The sequence below is a fragment of the Vipera ursinii genome, assembly GCF_947247035.1.
Source record: "Vipera ursinii genome assembly, chromosome: 2".
NCBI lineage: Eukaryota > Metazoa > Chordata > Lepidosauria > Squamata > Viperidae > Vipera > Vipera ursinii.
In genome coordinates, this window is record NC_139513.1 from 263,863,716 (window position 1) to 263,880,283 (window position 16,568).

The 16,568-nt window shown below is 41.8% G+C and overlaps 2 protein-coding genes across 3 annotated transcripts in view; one reads left to right on the forward strand and one right to left on the reverse strand.

Moving 5' to 3' along the window:
• Positions 1-16,568, forward strand: part of SCAMP1 (secretory carrier membrane protein 1) — a 319,758-nt gene that overhangs the window by 206,374 nt on the left and 96,816 nt on the right. The window lies entirely within an intron of this gene.
• ARSB (arylsulfatase B) overlaps positions 1-16,568 on the reverse strand; it is a 79,672-nt gene that overhangs the window by 60,206 nt on the left and 2,898 nt on the right. For both annotated transcript variants that reach the window (XR_014491074.1, XM_083351503.1), the window contains exons 2-4: positions 13,340-13,526; positions 11,608-11,798; positions 10,294-10,501 (exon numbers count right to left, since the gene is read on the reverse strand). Coding sequence is in view for 1 of the 2 variants with exons in the window: in XM_083351503.1 (XP_083207629.1) it covers positions 10,294-10,501; positions 11,608-11,798; positions 13,340-13,526 (586 nt within the window). In the remaining variant the exon portion in view is untranslated. The remainder of the gene's footprint in view (positions 1-10,293; positions 10,502-11,607; positions 11,799-13,339; positions 13,527-16,568) is intronic.

Below are 16,568 nucleotides of genomic sequence, written 5' to 3' on the forward strand. Positions count from 1 at the left end.
TTTACTAGCATGTGAAATGAGTGCAATGGTGCGATAGTTTGAACATTCTTTGGCACTGCCTTTCTTTGGAATTGGATTGTAAACTGATCTTTTCCAATCCTGTGGCCAGTTGAGTATTCCAAATTTGCTGGCAAATTGAGTGTAGCACTTTTACTGCATTGTCTTTTAAGATTTTGAGTAGCTCAGCTGGAATACTGTCACCTCCACTAGCTTTGTTGTTGCTCAGCTTTTCTAAGGCCCACTTCACTTCACATTCTAGGATGTTTGGCTCGTGGTCAGTGACCACCTCATTGTGATTATCAGGGACATTAAGCTCATTCTTGTATAGTTCTTCTGTATAATTTTGCCACCTCTTCTTAATCTCTTCTACCTCTGTTAGGTCCCTGTCATTTTGGTCCTTTATCATGCCCATTTTTGCATTAAACGTTCCCTTCTTCTCTCCAATTTTCTTGAAAAGATCTCTGGTCCTCCCTATTCTATTGTTTTCTTCTATTTCTTAGCACTGTTCATTTAAGAAGGCATTCTTATCTCTTATAGCTATTCTCTGGAATTCTGCATTCAATTGGGCGTATCTTTCTTTTTCTCCCTTGCCTTTCGCTTCCCTCCTTTCCTCACCTATTTGCAAAGCTTCCTCAGACAGCCGTTTTGCTTTCTTGCATTTCTTTTTCTTTGGGCTGGTTTTGGTTGCTACCTGTTGTACAATGTTGCGAACCTCTGTCCATAGTTCTTCAGGCACTCTGTCTATCAGATCTAATTCCTTAAATCTATTTGTCACCTCTACTGTATATTCAACAGGGATATGATTTAATTCATATCTGAGTGGCCTAGTGCTTTTCCCTACTTTCTTCAGTTTAAGCCTAAACTTTGCAATGAGAAGCTCATGGTCTGAGCCACAGTCAGCTCCTGGTCTTGTTTTTACTGACTGTATAGAGCTTCTTCATCTTTGGCTGCAGAGCATATAGTCAATCTGATTTCTGTGTTGACCATCTGGTGATGTCCATGTGTAGAGCCGTCTCTTGGGTTGTTGGAAAACAGTGTCTGCTATGACCATCGTATTCTCTTGACAGAATTCTAGCAGCCTGTGCCCTGCTTCATTTTGCACTCCAAGGCCAAACTTGCCTGTTATTCCAGTTATCTTTTGGCTTCCTACTTTAGCATTCCAATCCCCCATGATGATAAGAACATCATTTTTTGGTGTTAGTTCTATAAGGTGCGGTAGGGCTTCATAGAACCGGTCAATTTCATCCTCTTCAGCACTGGTGGTTGGGGCATAGACTTGGACTACTATGCTATTGAATGGTTTGCCTTGGATTCGAACTGAGATCATTATGTCATTTTGAGGATTGTATCCCAGTATTGCTTTTCCTACTCTTTTATTGACTATGAAGGCTACTCCGTTTCGTCTGAGGGATTCTTGCCCGCAGTAGTATACTTGATGGTCATCTGAATTAAATTCACCCATTCCTGTCCATTTTAGTTCACTGATACCTAAGATGTCGATGTTCAGTCTTGTCATCTCTTGTTTGACCACGTCCAGCTCTCCTTGATTCATGGATCTTACATTCCAGGTTCCTATGGAGAAAAAATCTTTACAGCATCGGACTTTCCTTTCACCACCAGATACATCCACAGCTGAGTGTCCTTTCGGCTTTGGCCCAGTCGCTTCATTCTTTCTGGCGCTACTAGTACTAGCCCTCTGCTCTTCCCCAGTAGCATATTGGATGCCTTCCGACCTGAGGGGCTCATCTTCCAGCGTCATATCATTTTGCCTTTTGGTACTGTCCATAGGGTTTTCATGGCAAAGATACTGGAGTGGGTTGCCATTTCCTTCTCCAGTGGATCACGTTTCGTCAGAACTCTCTGCTATGACCTTTCCGTATTGGGTGGCCCTGCACGGCATAGCTCATAGCTTCATTGAATTACACAAGCCCCTTCGCCACAACAAGGCAGTAATCCATGAAGGGAAAGTTAATGTCTTGGAGGCATTATTACAAAGCAGTCCTCTAAAGCCAGCACAATTTTTTCAGACGTCTATATACCACCCATCTCACAAGCCAAAGTGACTCTGGGTGCTTCGTTGTTTAATGCAACCCACAATCTTTTGCACCTTATGATAAGATTTTTATGTTATATTCACTTTGTACACTGTGCTCAGCCATGCTTTAATAATTTGCCGAATAAGTAAAAATCAACACAGCACCCTAACCCACAATCTATATAAAGAAATAGATGGATTCATGTGAAATATGATTAATCCAAAATCAAAAGAAATGCATTATTGGTTAGTGTGAACCTATGTACACATCTTCCTTAGTTTGTTTCCTCTCTGTATTCCAAGGATCATCTTGGATAAGAATGGGTGAAATCTGTTCTAGACTCAAAGAGAAAAATCAATAAAATATTCATATGGATACACAAGCATTGAGTCTCATAATTTGAGATGGTAACATAGGAACCAACTAATTTTTCTATACATCTCTCAAGAGTTTCCTACCACAGGCTAGAGTAGCTGGGTTTAAAAGCAACTGGAGCCTAAAACCTTTGAAGGTCATTCAGATGCCTCTCCTTAGTAAGATCAAAGGTAAGGGGAAAATCTTGGGGAATTAATAGCACTATATTACACTGCTTTAAGAGTATTGATGATTTATTTTTTTAAGCAATTTCATATTAGCATAAAGTTAGTTCCTTAATAAGAAATAAATAAGCTAAGAAATCAATAGCAAGCTGCACAATGTAACTTTGAAAAAAGGAACTGGGACCAACTGTTGAGCCTCGACTCTGGCTACACGCACACACACACACACCTTAAAAGCAATAAAGAGACACCAATATGTCAAGAATTATACAGGGTGGTACCAATAAGAAATGTCTGAAACATATACTTATTTAAAAGGCATGTGGCTATAGTTTAAGCAAGGGGCAAACCTGCCACCAATTCAAGTAGTTCTGTTCACATCAGCTTGGAGAATTTAGAACTGACTGCCAAAAACAGCAATGGAGGCCTGCGATTTCAATTTTATTATAAATTTTTAAACTGTGGGAGTGAATCCTTCCAAAACTTATAAAAGGGAAGGGTTAGTAATATGCACTATATTTATTAGTTATGTAGCTTCTATGAAAGCTTTCATTCAGAGTTTGACTGAGCCACTTAATTTCTAACCTCAGGCATTCCCAATGACCTGGATTCTTCAACTTCTGTACTTCAAGGATTAAGCAGCTCCCTCCGCTCTCCCTTTTGGTCTTTGTGTATTGTGTGTTTCAATCCTGTCCACAATGAATAATTTCTGTAATAAGTATATTCTTCTCCTAGCAAGATTAGCTTCTTCCCACTCATCCTGCTAAACTTTTTTTAAAATGCACCCATTTTTAACCCACACAAACCCATATATTGAAGACTTCTGCTTCCATCTGAACTTCAAAATCACCCCCAACATTATGCATTTTACAACTTTCATTTTAAAGCCTACTTGTGATATGTGTGTAGAGTATAAACAGCAGTTTACTGAAAAAATTTAAAATGTTGTTAATGCAAGATTAGGTGATTGCACATTATCAGTATTTGAAGCATTTAAATTATATCCCAATCCAGTCCTGAGTACATGGGAACAAAGCAGAAGACATATATTGTTTGAAAAATTAATCAGTACACTGAAATTTTTATTTTATTTGTTAAATTTATTTGATTAGTTTGCAAATAACTCCTTTATTTGTAGATGAAAAAGCAAGACTTATGTATTAGAACAAGGAAGGAAATCACAAAAATGGAAACAAGGGGACAACATACAAGGCACATACTTAATAAATAACTACACTTATAACTTGTAGTAATATAACTAATCTGCAGACAGGCACACAAATGCTATATTAAGGAGGACCAGCTCTGGGTGGGAGGGGGACTACTTCCTTGCCATCAGGAAGAGCAACTGTTAGTTTTTTAAATGCCAATTTTCATTGGTAAATTAGAATGAATTCTCTTATACTCCATTCACTGATTCTAGTAGAGAATTAGCGTGCTGGCTGGCGAATTCTGGGAATTAACATCTACATGTCTTAAAGTTCCCAAGTTTGAAAAATATGTTTTAGATAGAAGGAAATTCATTTCTAACAGCAGTTCTTCAAACTTGCAGCCATCACTCCAATTTCTTACATTGGTTTGCCATAGATGATTATGGAACTTACGTGACAGCATTATATCTATATGTATTCTATTTCAAGCCTCCAAAGGATGCGTTAAATCATATGCGGTAAAGGAGCCGCCTTGGAAATGTCGAAGGACTGGCCCACAGTGCCTTGGTCCAGGACAACTGGGCACTGATCTACAATGTGGTCAGCCTTAGTTCCACCGTGATGCCCTGGAACCAATGAGGGACCACTTCCGCCCCCTCTGGGCACGTGTGCAGGAGGTAGTGAATGTGTGAGGCCTGGTATCCCTGGGGACTGCGTTCTGAATGCTTCCCTTCCACCCAGGATGTCAGCGTCGTGGATCTAAGGCTGACGCATTCCACACCAAGTTGTAGATTAGCACTAGCACCTCTATGCCCTACTCGCCGGCCTGGCCTCGCAGCCTGCAAGGCTTCCCTTTCACTGGGACTGTCCCACACCAGAATGGGAAAGCCACGGCCGCTGGCAGCATAACCAGCAATGCTGCCAATCTCTCCCCCTCCCCTTGCCTGAGCGTTGAGGAGACAGAATGGGACCTGTGTGTGTGTGTGTGTGTGTGTGTGTGTGTGTGTGTGCACGCACAAGAGGGGTCTCACCTCTTGCAGCCCCACAATGTGATATTGGGGAAGAAAAGAATGGGAGAGGTAAGAAAAGCTGCGATGGTACCTTCTTGCAGCCTTCCATGGGGTGTGGGCGGGAGCTGAGGGGGGGGGGCAGGGCACAATGTGATTGGTGGCATGTTGAGGAAAAGAAACAAACACACCAAAAAACCAGCTTTCATTAGTTTACAGCCTGCCAGCCATCGCAGAAAGTTTCTCTTGAGGGAGCAGGGCTGCAAGGGTGAGAAACACACACACACCGTGCACGCGCACAGACACACAAACACGCACGTGGGTCTGGGAGAGGTGAGCTGAGCCACGCAGAGGCAATGATAAGAAGAAGCCTTTGCCCACCGCTGCCTGTTGTCACCCCTGCCCGGAGCCTCTGGCAGCTTTAAAAAAAGGAAGGAAGGAAGGAAGGAAGGAAGGAAGGAAGGAAGGAAGGAAGGAAGGAAGGAAGGAAGGAAGGAAGGGAGGGAGTCAGGGAGGGAGGGAAAGAGGAAGAAAGGAGAGGCAACTTGGTTGGAGATGCCCCAGTTCAAGGGAGAAAGCAATTTTCTGTTCTGTTTTGTCACAGACAGGACCTTGTTGGCAATTCAAGTTAACACTGGTATTCTTGAACTGTGAGCTCTTAGGAAAGTATCCCCTCCTTCTATGTTGCAAGCAGCCATTTCCAGTGGGGACAAGAGGACAAAGCAGAGTGGGGAAAATATTTTCCTTTGGTATATTTCCAGTCTGAATTAGACAAAGACAGGGTCCTTACAGGAGAGCCCTTTTAAGGATTATGTATTAATAGAAAAGCAACTAACTTACCTCTGTTCCTAAATGCTAAGGCTGTTGCACATAAAAAACAGACGGGTTTTGATCAACTATCACAGCCACCATTTTGATAGTTTTGCTCTATTGTTGTCTGTGGACGACCCCACTAAATGCAAGCATGGGATAAACTGAGCCTGGTTTCTTCTCAGTCTTTTAATTGGCCACAGACTACTAGCAAAAGTGGCATTTGATCACAAGGCAAGCAGGCATTGAGAAATGTTTCCCCTGTTGCATTTGAGCATCCAAGAAGGGACAGGAAAGGAGAAAATGAAAGGAAAGACAAAGAAAAAAGAAGGAAAGATGGAAAGAGAGCAAGGAGGGAAAAAGAAGGAAAGACGGGAAGGAAAAGAAAGGAGAATAAAGAGGGAAGGAAAAAGAAGAAAAGGGAAGGAAGGAGAGAAGGAAAGAAGGAAGGAAGGGGATTATAATGAGAGAGAGGGAGTGTCTGAGGGAAGTCGTGCCTTAGCACTTGGTCACCAGCAAACCTGCTGCCCTTTCGCCATCCTCTTGTTCCCTCCTCCTGATCTTTCCTGGTGGTCTCCCATCCTATTGCTGAGGATGCTTTAATTACAAAGCTGGATCTCCTCGCATGGAGTGGGAGTGGGCCTCCTTCTGTCCCATACACACTGTCCTCCCACGCACACCATGAACAACCTGGACAAGGACAGTAAGAACAGCAGCAGCAGCAGCTTTGAGGAAGAGGTAAGCGTAGCAAAGCGGCCCCTTGGGAAAGCAGGGCTGGGCTGGGCTGGGCTGTGGGGTCCTGATGCCATGGGAGCTCAAGGACCAAGCTGGGCGCTTGCCGTCCACTGCCCAAGGCTTCGGGCAGCCTGTGCCACCGTCCGGGGGTCCTCTGTGTGGCCTGAGAGAGACAGCAAGACTCCTCTGGTGGAAAAGAGTTTGGCACTCGCCCTGGTCTCGCCTTCCTCCGCTGAAGACAGTGGATCCCCCCAGCCCCACCTGGACCACACAGGTGCCCCCGACACAAGTGAGAATGAGCTAGCCATACCCACCCTGGCCACGCCCATCCTGCCACGCCCGCATGCCTCCTCCCAAAGCCAACCACAACCCTGATGTGCCCCTCAGTGAAATTGAATTTGACACCCCTGCCCTAGATCTTCAAGTCCTAATTTTAGAAGTTCAGTAACCATACAACTGGGTTCATGATTTCAGCTAGATTACTTAGTACTTTCTGGTACTCTCTACTGAAACAAGGATGAAGAACTTACATTCCTCCAGATGTTGTATTATAACTCCCACCAAGCTCAGCTAATAAGACTATGGTGAGGGATGCTGAATGGCAGCAACATCTGCACAGCAATACATTTTTCACTGCTGCACCAGAAAGCCAACCCAAACTACAAATAGCATACCAAAGATCAGGATGTTTACTAAATTGTTCTAGCTGTTGATGGAAGAGAAGGTACTCAGCTCTTTTTAGCTCATTGTTTTGCTACAAGGTATCACAACAGTAGGAAAGTAATACAGAAAAGGTTACACTTCAAAACAAAGAAAAATGTAAATGAAACTAATCTCTGATCATGATAGTAAAATTTCATATCTTGTAGCGCCCTCTTCTGGAAATTACCGGATATACAGTAGTAAAGACAACCTTCTCCACAGCTTTATATTTGTATTTGGAGCACAGACTGTGCTGAACTTCTACATTTCACACAGTTGCTAAAGATATAGGGTCTGCCAAGTAGCCACCTTATTTACAGGTTTCTATTATTTGGGTTAAGATGAGAACTAAAACAAAAATTGGTCTTACTTCAGTAGCAGAATCCATTTTCTGTAAGCTAAAAGTCCTAGGTTAAATCTGTTGAATACAGTCTGTCCTATTTGGAACTTAGAATTGCTGCTGAATTGACAATAGTGATATAAATTATCTGACTCAGCATAAGCTAGCTTCCTATGAAAGAAAAGTATAAATCTATGTAAAGAGCTTTGCAATTATCTCATGGCTGGACTGTGAAAATTTTCCTGATATTACTAAGGATGCTTTATGTGGGTGAATATAATGCTAAATTAAAGTTATTTTTTCCTTGAAAAGAGAAATTCTTAAAAACACCAGGACTATTTCAAAAAAAATCTTTAAAAGTATATGAAAATATAAATATACAGTTAGTCCTTCAGTTACGACAATTGAGCCCAAAATTTCTGCTGTTAAATGAGACATTTGTTAAGTGAGTTTTGCCCCATTTTATGACCTTTCTTGTCACAGTTAAGTCAATCATTTCAGGTGTTAAATTAATAACATAGTTGTTAAATGAATCCAGCTTCCCAATTGACTTTGCTTGTCAGAAGGTTGCAGAGGGTGATCACATGACCCGGGATATTGCAACCATCATAAATATGAGTCAGTTGCCAAGTGTCTGAATTTTGATATTGTGACCATGGGGATGCTGCAATGGTCATGCAAAAAAAAAGGTTATGTCACTTTTCTAAGAAAAATAAAGAGAATTCTGATTAAATTCTCAGGAATGATATTCTTACATGTCTTAAAAAGCCCAGCCTGTGGCTCTGTATGTTTGTTTGGTTTTTTGTATAATTATCTCTCCAGAATCATAATGGGTAAGTTGGTCTTTGATGTATTTCTCTTGATTTCTCCCATTTCAAGAAGAATAGAGTAACATACAACAAAAAACTACAACCTAGAACTAGAAAAGCTTCTTGGATGAGAACCAAAATGTCTTCAAAGGAAAAACTGTTATGTATGCAGGCACCTGCATAGCAACAGCCACCAGGGGGCGTTGGCCTGGACAGTTTCGGCGGGAAACCTAGGGCCAACCCCATTGGCTGTTAGCTTACCTGGCCAGGTATATAAGGAGGCCAGGTAGCCCTCATTCCCCAGTTCACTTCCCCTTCCAATAAAGAGCTGAACTCACACACCGGCTGGTGTCTCTCTTGCGTCGGACCCACTACACAATAAAAACCAAGTCCAGTTGCCTTTTTAAAAAGCACCTTTGGGACAACTATGACCTGGATGACTAAGAACATCCATAGACAAACAACCCAGCAGTAACACTCTTCATTATTTTCAATAATAAAGTAACCTAAAATTGCCAAGAGAAATTAAAAACAATTTTTCAAAGATGCTTAATTATGGGAGAAAAACAGAAACCCATTTTACAGAGGAAGACATTTTTTGAGAAACTACATGGCAATTCGAGAAAGCATCACATAAAATGAACTGACATAGTAATAAAAACTGGATAAAAATATTGTTCTATATTTAAAATGTCACAAGATCAGTTTTGTAAAGAACATGCCAAGTTTTCCATATATACTTTTACAACACCTGTATACGGCAAAGTTGGGCAAAACTAATGCATACCCTATAAGTAATATTTAGTCAACTATATTTTAGTTTACAGTAAGTACACACATTAATAGGCTTGTTAGAGAACAAATTCTCAATACATCCATATACAGTAAAGAAACTTGTGTTGGAACTTGTATGTTATGCAACTACATCAACTGTTGCATGTATTGCATCATTCACGAGTGTTTGGGGAAAAATATTTCCTAATATTTGTAAAGAAAAATAGAATAAAAGGTACCCCAGAAAAATTGCCAAACTAAAAAGCAATTACAAGTAGGATTAGTGACAATCATATTTATCCATGTAAGTACATTAAATGTTGCAAATTGCCTTAATGTTTTATTTATTTATTTATTTATTTATTTATTTATTTATTTATTTATTTATTTATTTATTTATTTATTTATTTACATTTATATACCGCCCTATTCCCTGAGGACTGCAGCAAATCAAATCAAAGAAGAATTGGTTCAGAATTCTGCCCTTGATATCAAACTCCAATCATCTATTTATGATGCCTCATTTTCTATAGATTTATTAACTTATTATTTGGATTATTTCTATATGACCTGATCATGTCAATATCAGGTGATATACAGAAAAATTGTCAGTAACAAACAACATCTAAAAGTACCAACTTAAACAGCCCCCCCTGAAATAATATTTAAAAAATCACTGGATGTTTCTTGATAGAAGCTGAAAGCCTATTAGATTTTCTTAAAAATAGTTTTAATGCTTTCCGAAACCCCTAAAGTTAAAGGGGCAAAGGTATTTGGGGAGAGCAACATGTTTCACAATGGGGAGACTAGTACCAAGACCAACTTCCTTGTAGCCTACACATCTTTTATCTCATTTGAGGTTTGCGCCTTAACCAGGCTATGTACTGGGCTCTTTGAGGAATACCACATGGGTTGCTGGAGCAGCTAACGGCTCTCCAGCAACCCAGACTACAAGTCTCCTCTGCTGCAATTGGCTATCTCCAGTCGGCAATGATTGATTCAAACCTATTGGCTGCCACCTAGGGGCTAGACTATATATTGCAGCTAGTTGCAGCCATTTCGCCAGAACAGTTCCTGCATGAAATAAACAATGAGTTACCCTGTACTCCGTTCCGTGTCTTCATTCCTGCGCCAAAGAACCCACTATTTAACACAGGCCTTCTCTGGACATTTAGATAAGACAGGATCATAACAAGTAGGGTGGTCTTTGATGTAATCCAGGGCCATACCATATAGGACTTTATTGTTAATGACCAGTATTCTGAATTGGGTCCTGATATTATACAGAATTGTTATTTTGTGGTAGCCATGTTCACAGCAATCTGGCCTCTACTTTCTGTATCCGAAGATATATCACTGTGTATGTATATATTTAATTATTCATTCTTACCTGTAGAAAAGATTAGAATGGTATTATTCCAAAGGCCATATCTCTTCAAGGCTGAAGTGATATTTCCCACAGCTTCATCCATTATGGAAACCATTCCAGCATATTTGCGTCTGTTTTCATCTTTGATAAAAGAATATGGTTCTATGTATTTTTCAGGCACTTGAAGGGGCTCATGGACAGATTGCAGGGCAAAGTAAAGAAATAATGGCTATGACACAAACATATACATGACCAAAAAAAAGATACCATAGCATTAAATGAAACTGTCAGAAGAAAAAATGATAACATTTTCATCTATATATACTGCCTTCCTTATATTTTCACTTGGCTAGGGTAAAAAGCACTTGAGAAAACAGCTTTGCTTTCCATGTCTGTGAAGTTCTGATAATGAGCATAATCTCTCAATACAACGTTTGTTTAGTTTTAAAAAAGCATTATTCTAAAAACATTTAGAATATAGAGAATATGGCAGCTGAGTTAGAGGAACACATTTCCTGCAGAAACAAATGTTCAGGAGCCAAAGGCACTGACAAACATTTACAATAAGGTATGACTAGTTGAAAGACAGTTGGACGATGGTTCTATAACTTCCAACATGACTTCCGTCCTTCATTTTAGTTTTTGCAAAAGGAAACTTCATGAAGTTTCCACCCACAATTTAGAATCCAGATTACCCAGGATTCAAAATGATATAAAACCCTAATATAATTAGGCAAGGTGAGGATGGCAGGAGAGAAACAGTAGCTCACGGATATGTAACTAAACACATGACCTCATTGTCCCTTTCACCATGATTAGAATGATATGTGATCCTAGCTAACTAGGCTCAGCTATGAAATATAATTAAATAAATCATGCTTTAGCATAGGAACCAGCAACATAGAATCAACAGATGCCATGTCACCTGCAATGCCTCCAGATAGCATTCAGAAGCTTTAAATAATAAAAATCTTATTTATTTTTAAAATAATTTACAATCATGCATGATTGCCTCAAATCCCATGAGATATTAATGTTCCCAACTAAAGTCTTATGGATTTGGGGAATTAATTCCCAAAATACCTAACATTTTTGCCATTTTGAATTATTTACTGGCATCTGCAACACCATATAAAACTGTATAATAGCAGCTCATGCTTGAAACAATTGACGGCACCTCACTTACTGCAATGGAAGAACCCAGACTATTATTTCTCTTGGAAATAATGCATGTTTAAATAAGGAACCTATCCATAAAGATAATCCTCTGCTTACAACATTCAAATATTTAGTTGTGTTGAAAAATGGATGTATGTCCAATAAATACAATTATACCTTCTCAGTCTGATGACTTGCTATAAGATCAAGAGCTCTTTTTGTAAATACATTAGTAGAATACATAGTTTTATATCCACCAGCAATTTTTTCTCCATCTCGAAAGTCGAGAGCACATCTGGTCACATTTTTAGACACAATAGGCACGCAGCGCTCATGAGAATAATAATCTTCACTTCCAAGAAGGTAGCCTAAAACAAGGAGTGATCAATTATGATATAATTTCAGGAGGAAAAAAATACAGGGATGCCCTAAACCTGAAAAAAACTTCTCAGATTTCTTTTTAAACAAGTAAATAAACTCTATCATTTATTTGGCAATGTATTCCATCCTCTATTTAAAGAAGAAAAAGTATAAATAGATACATTAGCTAAAATTATTAAAAGCAATGCAGTAATATTAAGTGGTTTAATATATCAGAAACATTGATATTGAAATTATAGAATATTGAAGGCAAGAACAGTTGTTTTTGTTTTGAAATTTCCAGAATAAACTGAATCAGGCTTGCAGCAACAGCTGCTCATAGAACTTTTGTGCTATTTATGTTCACATTCTTCAGGCAAACCTAAAAAAAAGTCTGATCTACTACTGACACCAACTGGTCATCTAGAGACTGTCTCATCAGAATAAGGTATTACCATTATCAAATAATGAAAAATTATTTTTCTCTTATTATTGCTGGAATATTATGAATCCTTAAAACTAATAAATTCATCAATGATTAGCAATTTATGAACAGAATGATAAGCTCTGCCTCTCTGTCTATTTTCAACAGACTTCTCCAGCTTTAAAAGAGAGAGATTAAAGAAATTAGAGTATGCATATAGTTTTCATTTCCAGTTCTTCCTCTGAAGCTATCCTCAACAAAGCTGAAGATCACTGCGCAGTAAATTTCCATTATATTAGAAACTAACATCTCTACAGAAACAACAATGCAGTATTACCTAATTTCCCAACTTACTAAGTTTCCATTAGGTTTGTGTGGTTTTGCCTTGAGTTTGAAGTCTATGGGCAGTGGCGTAGCGTGGGTTGTCAGCACCCGGGGCAAGGCAACCGGAAGCGGAAATAGAGGGGCGGGCGGGCGGTGACATCACGGCACTGCTGAAAAGACGCGCCCCGCAGCGGCGTAGACTTTCCAAGAAGAGTCGCGCGCATGCGGGATGCTTCCGGGTCCCTCTCGAGGGCGGCTGGGCGGGGCTCCGACCTGCAAGAGCCGCTGCATTCAAGCTCGCACGTGAGCCCTGCTAAATAAAGCCACGCATGCGCACGAAGCTAGGCCGGCCGGCCAGCGGGTCCGTCTTCGCTCGGCCAAACCTGCCAGGGCGCCTGCGGGGCGCTTGCGGTTGGCCTGAGCCTGGGCGGAGAGTTGGCCGCTTCTATTTATTTTATTCAGTTTATGTGGCCGCCCATCTCACCTGCCGGACTCATTTCGCTTTGCAAGAAAGAGCAGCTCGAGAGCGGAGCCAAGCCAACTCTGTGCAGCCCTTGGGGCTCCCTGAGCAGCTCAGTGCGAGCGCGCCCCCCCCCAGACGTTGCGCCCGGTGCGGCCGGCTCCCCCTGCACCACCCACGCTACGCCACTGCCTATGGGGTTTCCCTTAGGATAGAATTCTTGTCAGTCAATTACAATTTGGTCATTAAAAAAAAATCATTACCAGTCCAGGCTGCTGATAGAAATGATAGAACATTCTTAACATTCAGCTTAAAGAAAGGATGAAAATAAGTTTGCTTACCAAAGTAAGTATCAAACCCTCTATGGGTAGGAAGGCATTCTTTTCTGTACATTCCTAAATGCCACTTCCCCACCATGTGAGTAACGTAGCCTGCTTCTTTAAGCAACTCAGGCAGGAGTTTTTCGTCCAGCGGGACACAGCTTGGCTGACAAGCCCAAATTATTTGATGCTGTAAACCTGTATGGATCTAATGAAAACAAGTGTGCCTCACATATTAGTTCCCATACAATGTTAGGAAGCTTAACCAGTTCTGTCTACAGCAGCGTTTCTCAACCTTGACAACTTGAAGAGGTGTGGATTTTAACTCCCAGAATTCCTCCATATTTTGCTTGCTGGGGAATTCTGGGAGTTGTAGTCCATACCTCTCTTCAAGTTGTCAAAGTTGAGAAATACTGGTCTAGAGTGACATTTTTTATCACAACACAAATCTAACATTGGAAAAATCAATCGGGCAACTTTAAATATAACAAATTAAAGAAATATATGAAGATAAAGAGTAATTTGCACGATGTATTTGTAAAAGAATACTTAAACATAGTTAACTTACATTTACCAGGACATTTGTGTTTGATTCTAAATAAAAGGAAGTCAAACCCAGAACTGTTATTCCAGTTGCTTCAGATTAGGCACAGTTATCTTATTACAGAAAATGTTTGAAATTGGCTGAACTCTGTCTTCTTCCTCTTAATAACACCCTACCTATTACTTCCCTTCTGCCTCTATGATAGAGTCAAGGAAGGGAGAGGCAGAAGGGAAGTAATAATGGAAACTCGGCTAGAGGATTGTATATTTTATTCCACTGCTACAGATATAACAGCAGACCTTCACTGGAAACATTCTCCCTTAACTGTTCAAATCTTGAAAAATCCCAAGGTTCATTCATGAATGCTGAGATTTTGTGAAATCTTATGAGAGAATACTCCTTTGCTTACGATCATTCATTTAGTGATCACTCAAAGTTATAACAACAATTTAAAAAGTGACTTACAACTGGACTTTGCACTTATGACTATTGTAGCGTCCCAATGATTGCATGATCAAAATTTGGGTACTTGGCAACTGGCATGTATGCTTGCAGCGTGCCAGGGTTATGTGATCACCATTTGTGACTTTTCCAGGAGGCTTCCAACAATGGGGAAAGCCAGACTCATTTGACAATTGTGGATTAACTTAATGACTATGGTGTTGTGTTTAATGGCCATAGTAGAAAAGGTCATAAAACTGGAGCTTAAGGACCTCACTTAGCTACAGAAGTTCTGATCCCAAATGTGATCGTAACTCGAACAGAACATACAAATAGTAATGGCTGTATTTGTATTTATTATCCGAGTATGTATTAAATATTAAAATACTGATCATTGTCAGATGTTGGGGAGTGAGCAGGAAAAAGAGGTTGTTACATTCATTCTCAAATTTTATTAAGTTCAAAGAACTGATACATTAGTAGGATATACAGTACTAATATTACAACTCTATTTTGCTCAAATAGACGAGCCGAGGAGTTTAGTCATCATCTGGCGGACAAAATCGCTCAGATCCGGACCGGTCTGGACTCTGACTGGGCAGAGTCTGATGTGGAGGAATCGGACAGTCTTGAGCATGTTATCTGGACTGAGTTCGACCCTGTTTCCCCTGATGATGTGGACAGGATCATGGGGAGGCTGAGCACCACCACCTGTTTGTTGGATCCGTGCCCCTCCTGGCTAGCTTATGTGGCCCGGAAGGGGACACGAGGCTGGTTCCACGCAGTAATAACTGCTTCTTTGAAGGAGGGTGTCTTCCCTGCCGCCTTGAAGGAGGCGGTGGTGAGACCCCTCCTCAAAAAGCCTGCCCTGGACCCGGCTGTTTTAAATAACTATCGTCCAGTCTCCAACCTTCGCTTTTTGGCGAAGGTTGTTGAGAGTGTGGTGGCGCATCAGCTTCCTCTGTTCCTGGAGGAAGCTGATTATCTGGACCCATACCAATCGGGTTTCAGGCCCGGATACAGCACGGAGATGGCATTGGTCGCGCTGCTGAATGATCTCTGGAGGGCTCGGGACAGGGGTTGCTCTTCTGTCCTGGTCCTATTAGATCTCTCAGCGGCTTTTGATACCATCGACCATGGTATCCTACTGCGGCGTCTCAGGGGGTTGGGAGTGGGAGGCACCGTTTTACGGTGGTTCTCCTCCTATCTCCTGGGCCGTTCGCAGTCGGTGTTGACGGGAGGGCAGAGATCCGCCCCGAGGCCTCTCATTTGTGGAGTTCCTCAGGTGTCGGTTCTCTCGCCCCTCCTGTTCAACATCTATATGAAGCCGCTGGGTGAGATCATTCGTGGTTTCGAGGTGGGGTATCATCAGTACGCTGATGATACCCAACTTTTTCTTTCCACCCCGAACCAATCCAGTGATGCCCTCGCCGTGATGTCCCAGTGCCTGGAGGCGGTCCAGGTCTGGATGGGGAGAAACAGGCTTCGTCTCAATCCCACCAAGACTGAGTGGCTGTGCATATCGGCATCTCGGGTCAACCAGACTATTCCATCTCTAACGATGGGGGGTGAGGTGTTACCCCCCGTTGATAGGGCTCGCAACTTGGGCGTCCTCCTGGATTCACGACTGAATTTTGAAGACCATATAGGAGCCATGACCAGGGGGGCTTTTGCCCAGGTTCGCCTGGTGAGCCAGTTGCGACCCTATCTGGACCGAGATGCCCTACGCACAGTCACTCATGCGCTCGTGACCTCCCGTTTAGACTACTGCAACGCTCTCTACATGGGGCTGCCCTTGAGGACCACTCGGAGGCTTCAGCTGGTGCAGAATGCGGCCGCGCGATTTGTGATGGGGATCTCCCGATACTCCCATGTAATACCTCTACTCCGCGAGCTGCATTGGCTTCCGGTTGCCCTCCGGGTGAGATTCAAGGTGCTGGTGATGACCTATAAAGCCCTACATGGCTTGGGTCCGGGATATCTGAGGGAACACCTGCTGCCGGCATCAAGTTCCCTTTGTCCAGTGCGCTCCCACAGGGAGGGTCTTCTCAGGGTGCCACCGGTAAGACATTGCCGGCGGACGACACCCAGGGATAGGGCCTTCTCAGTGGGGGCACCTGCCCTTTGGAACCAGCTGCCAGTGGAGCTGAGGACTGCCCCCGACCTCCGTTCATTCCGCCGGGACCTGAAAACCTGGCTCTTCGAGCTCTCTGGCCCAGGCTGAGGATTAATCTTATTTTAACTGGGGTTTTATATATAGGGACA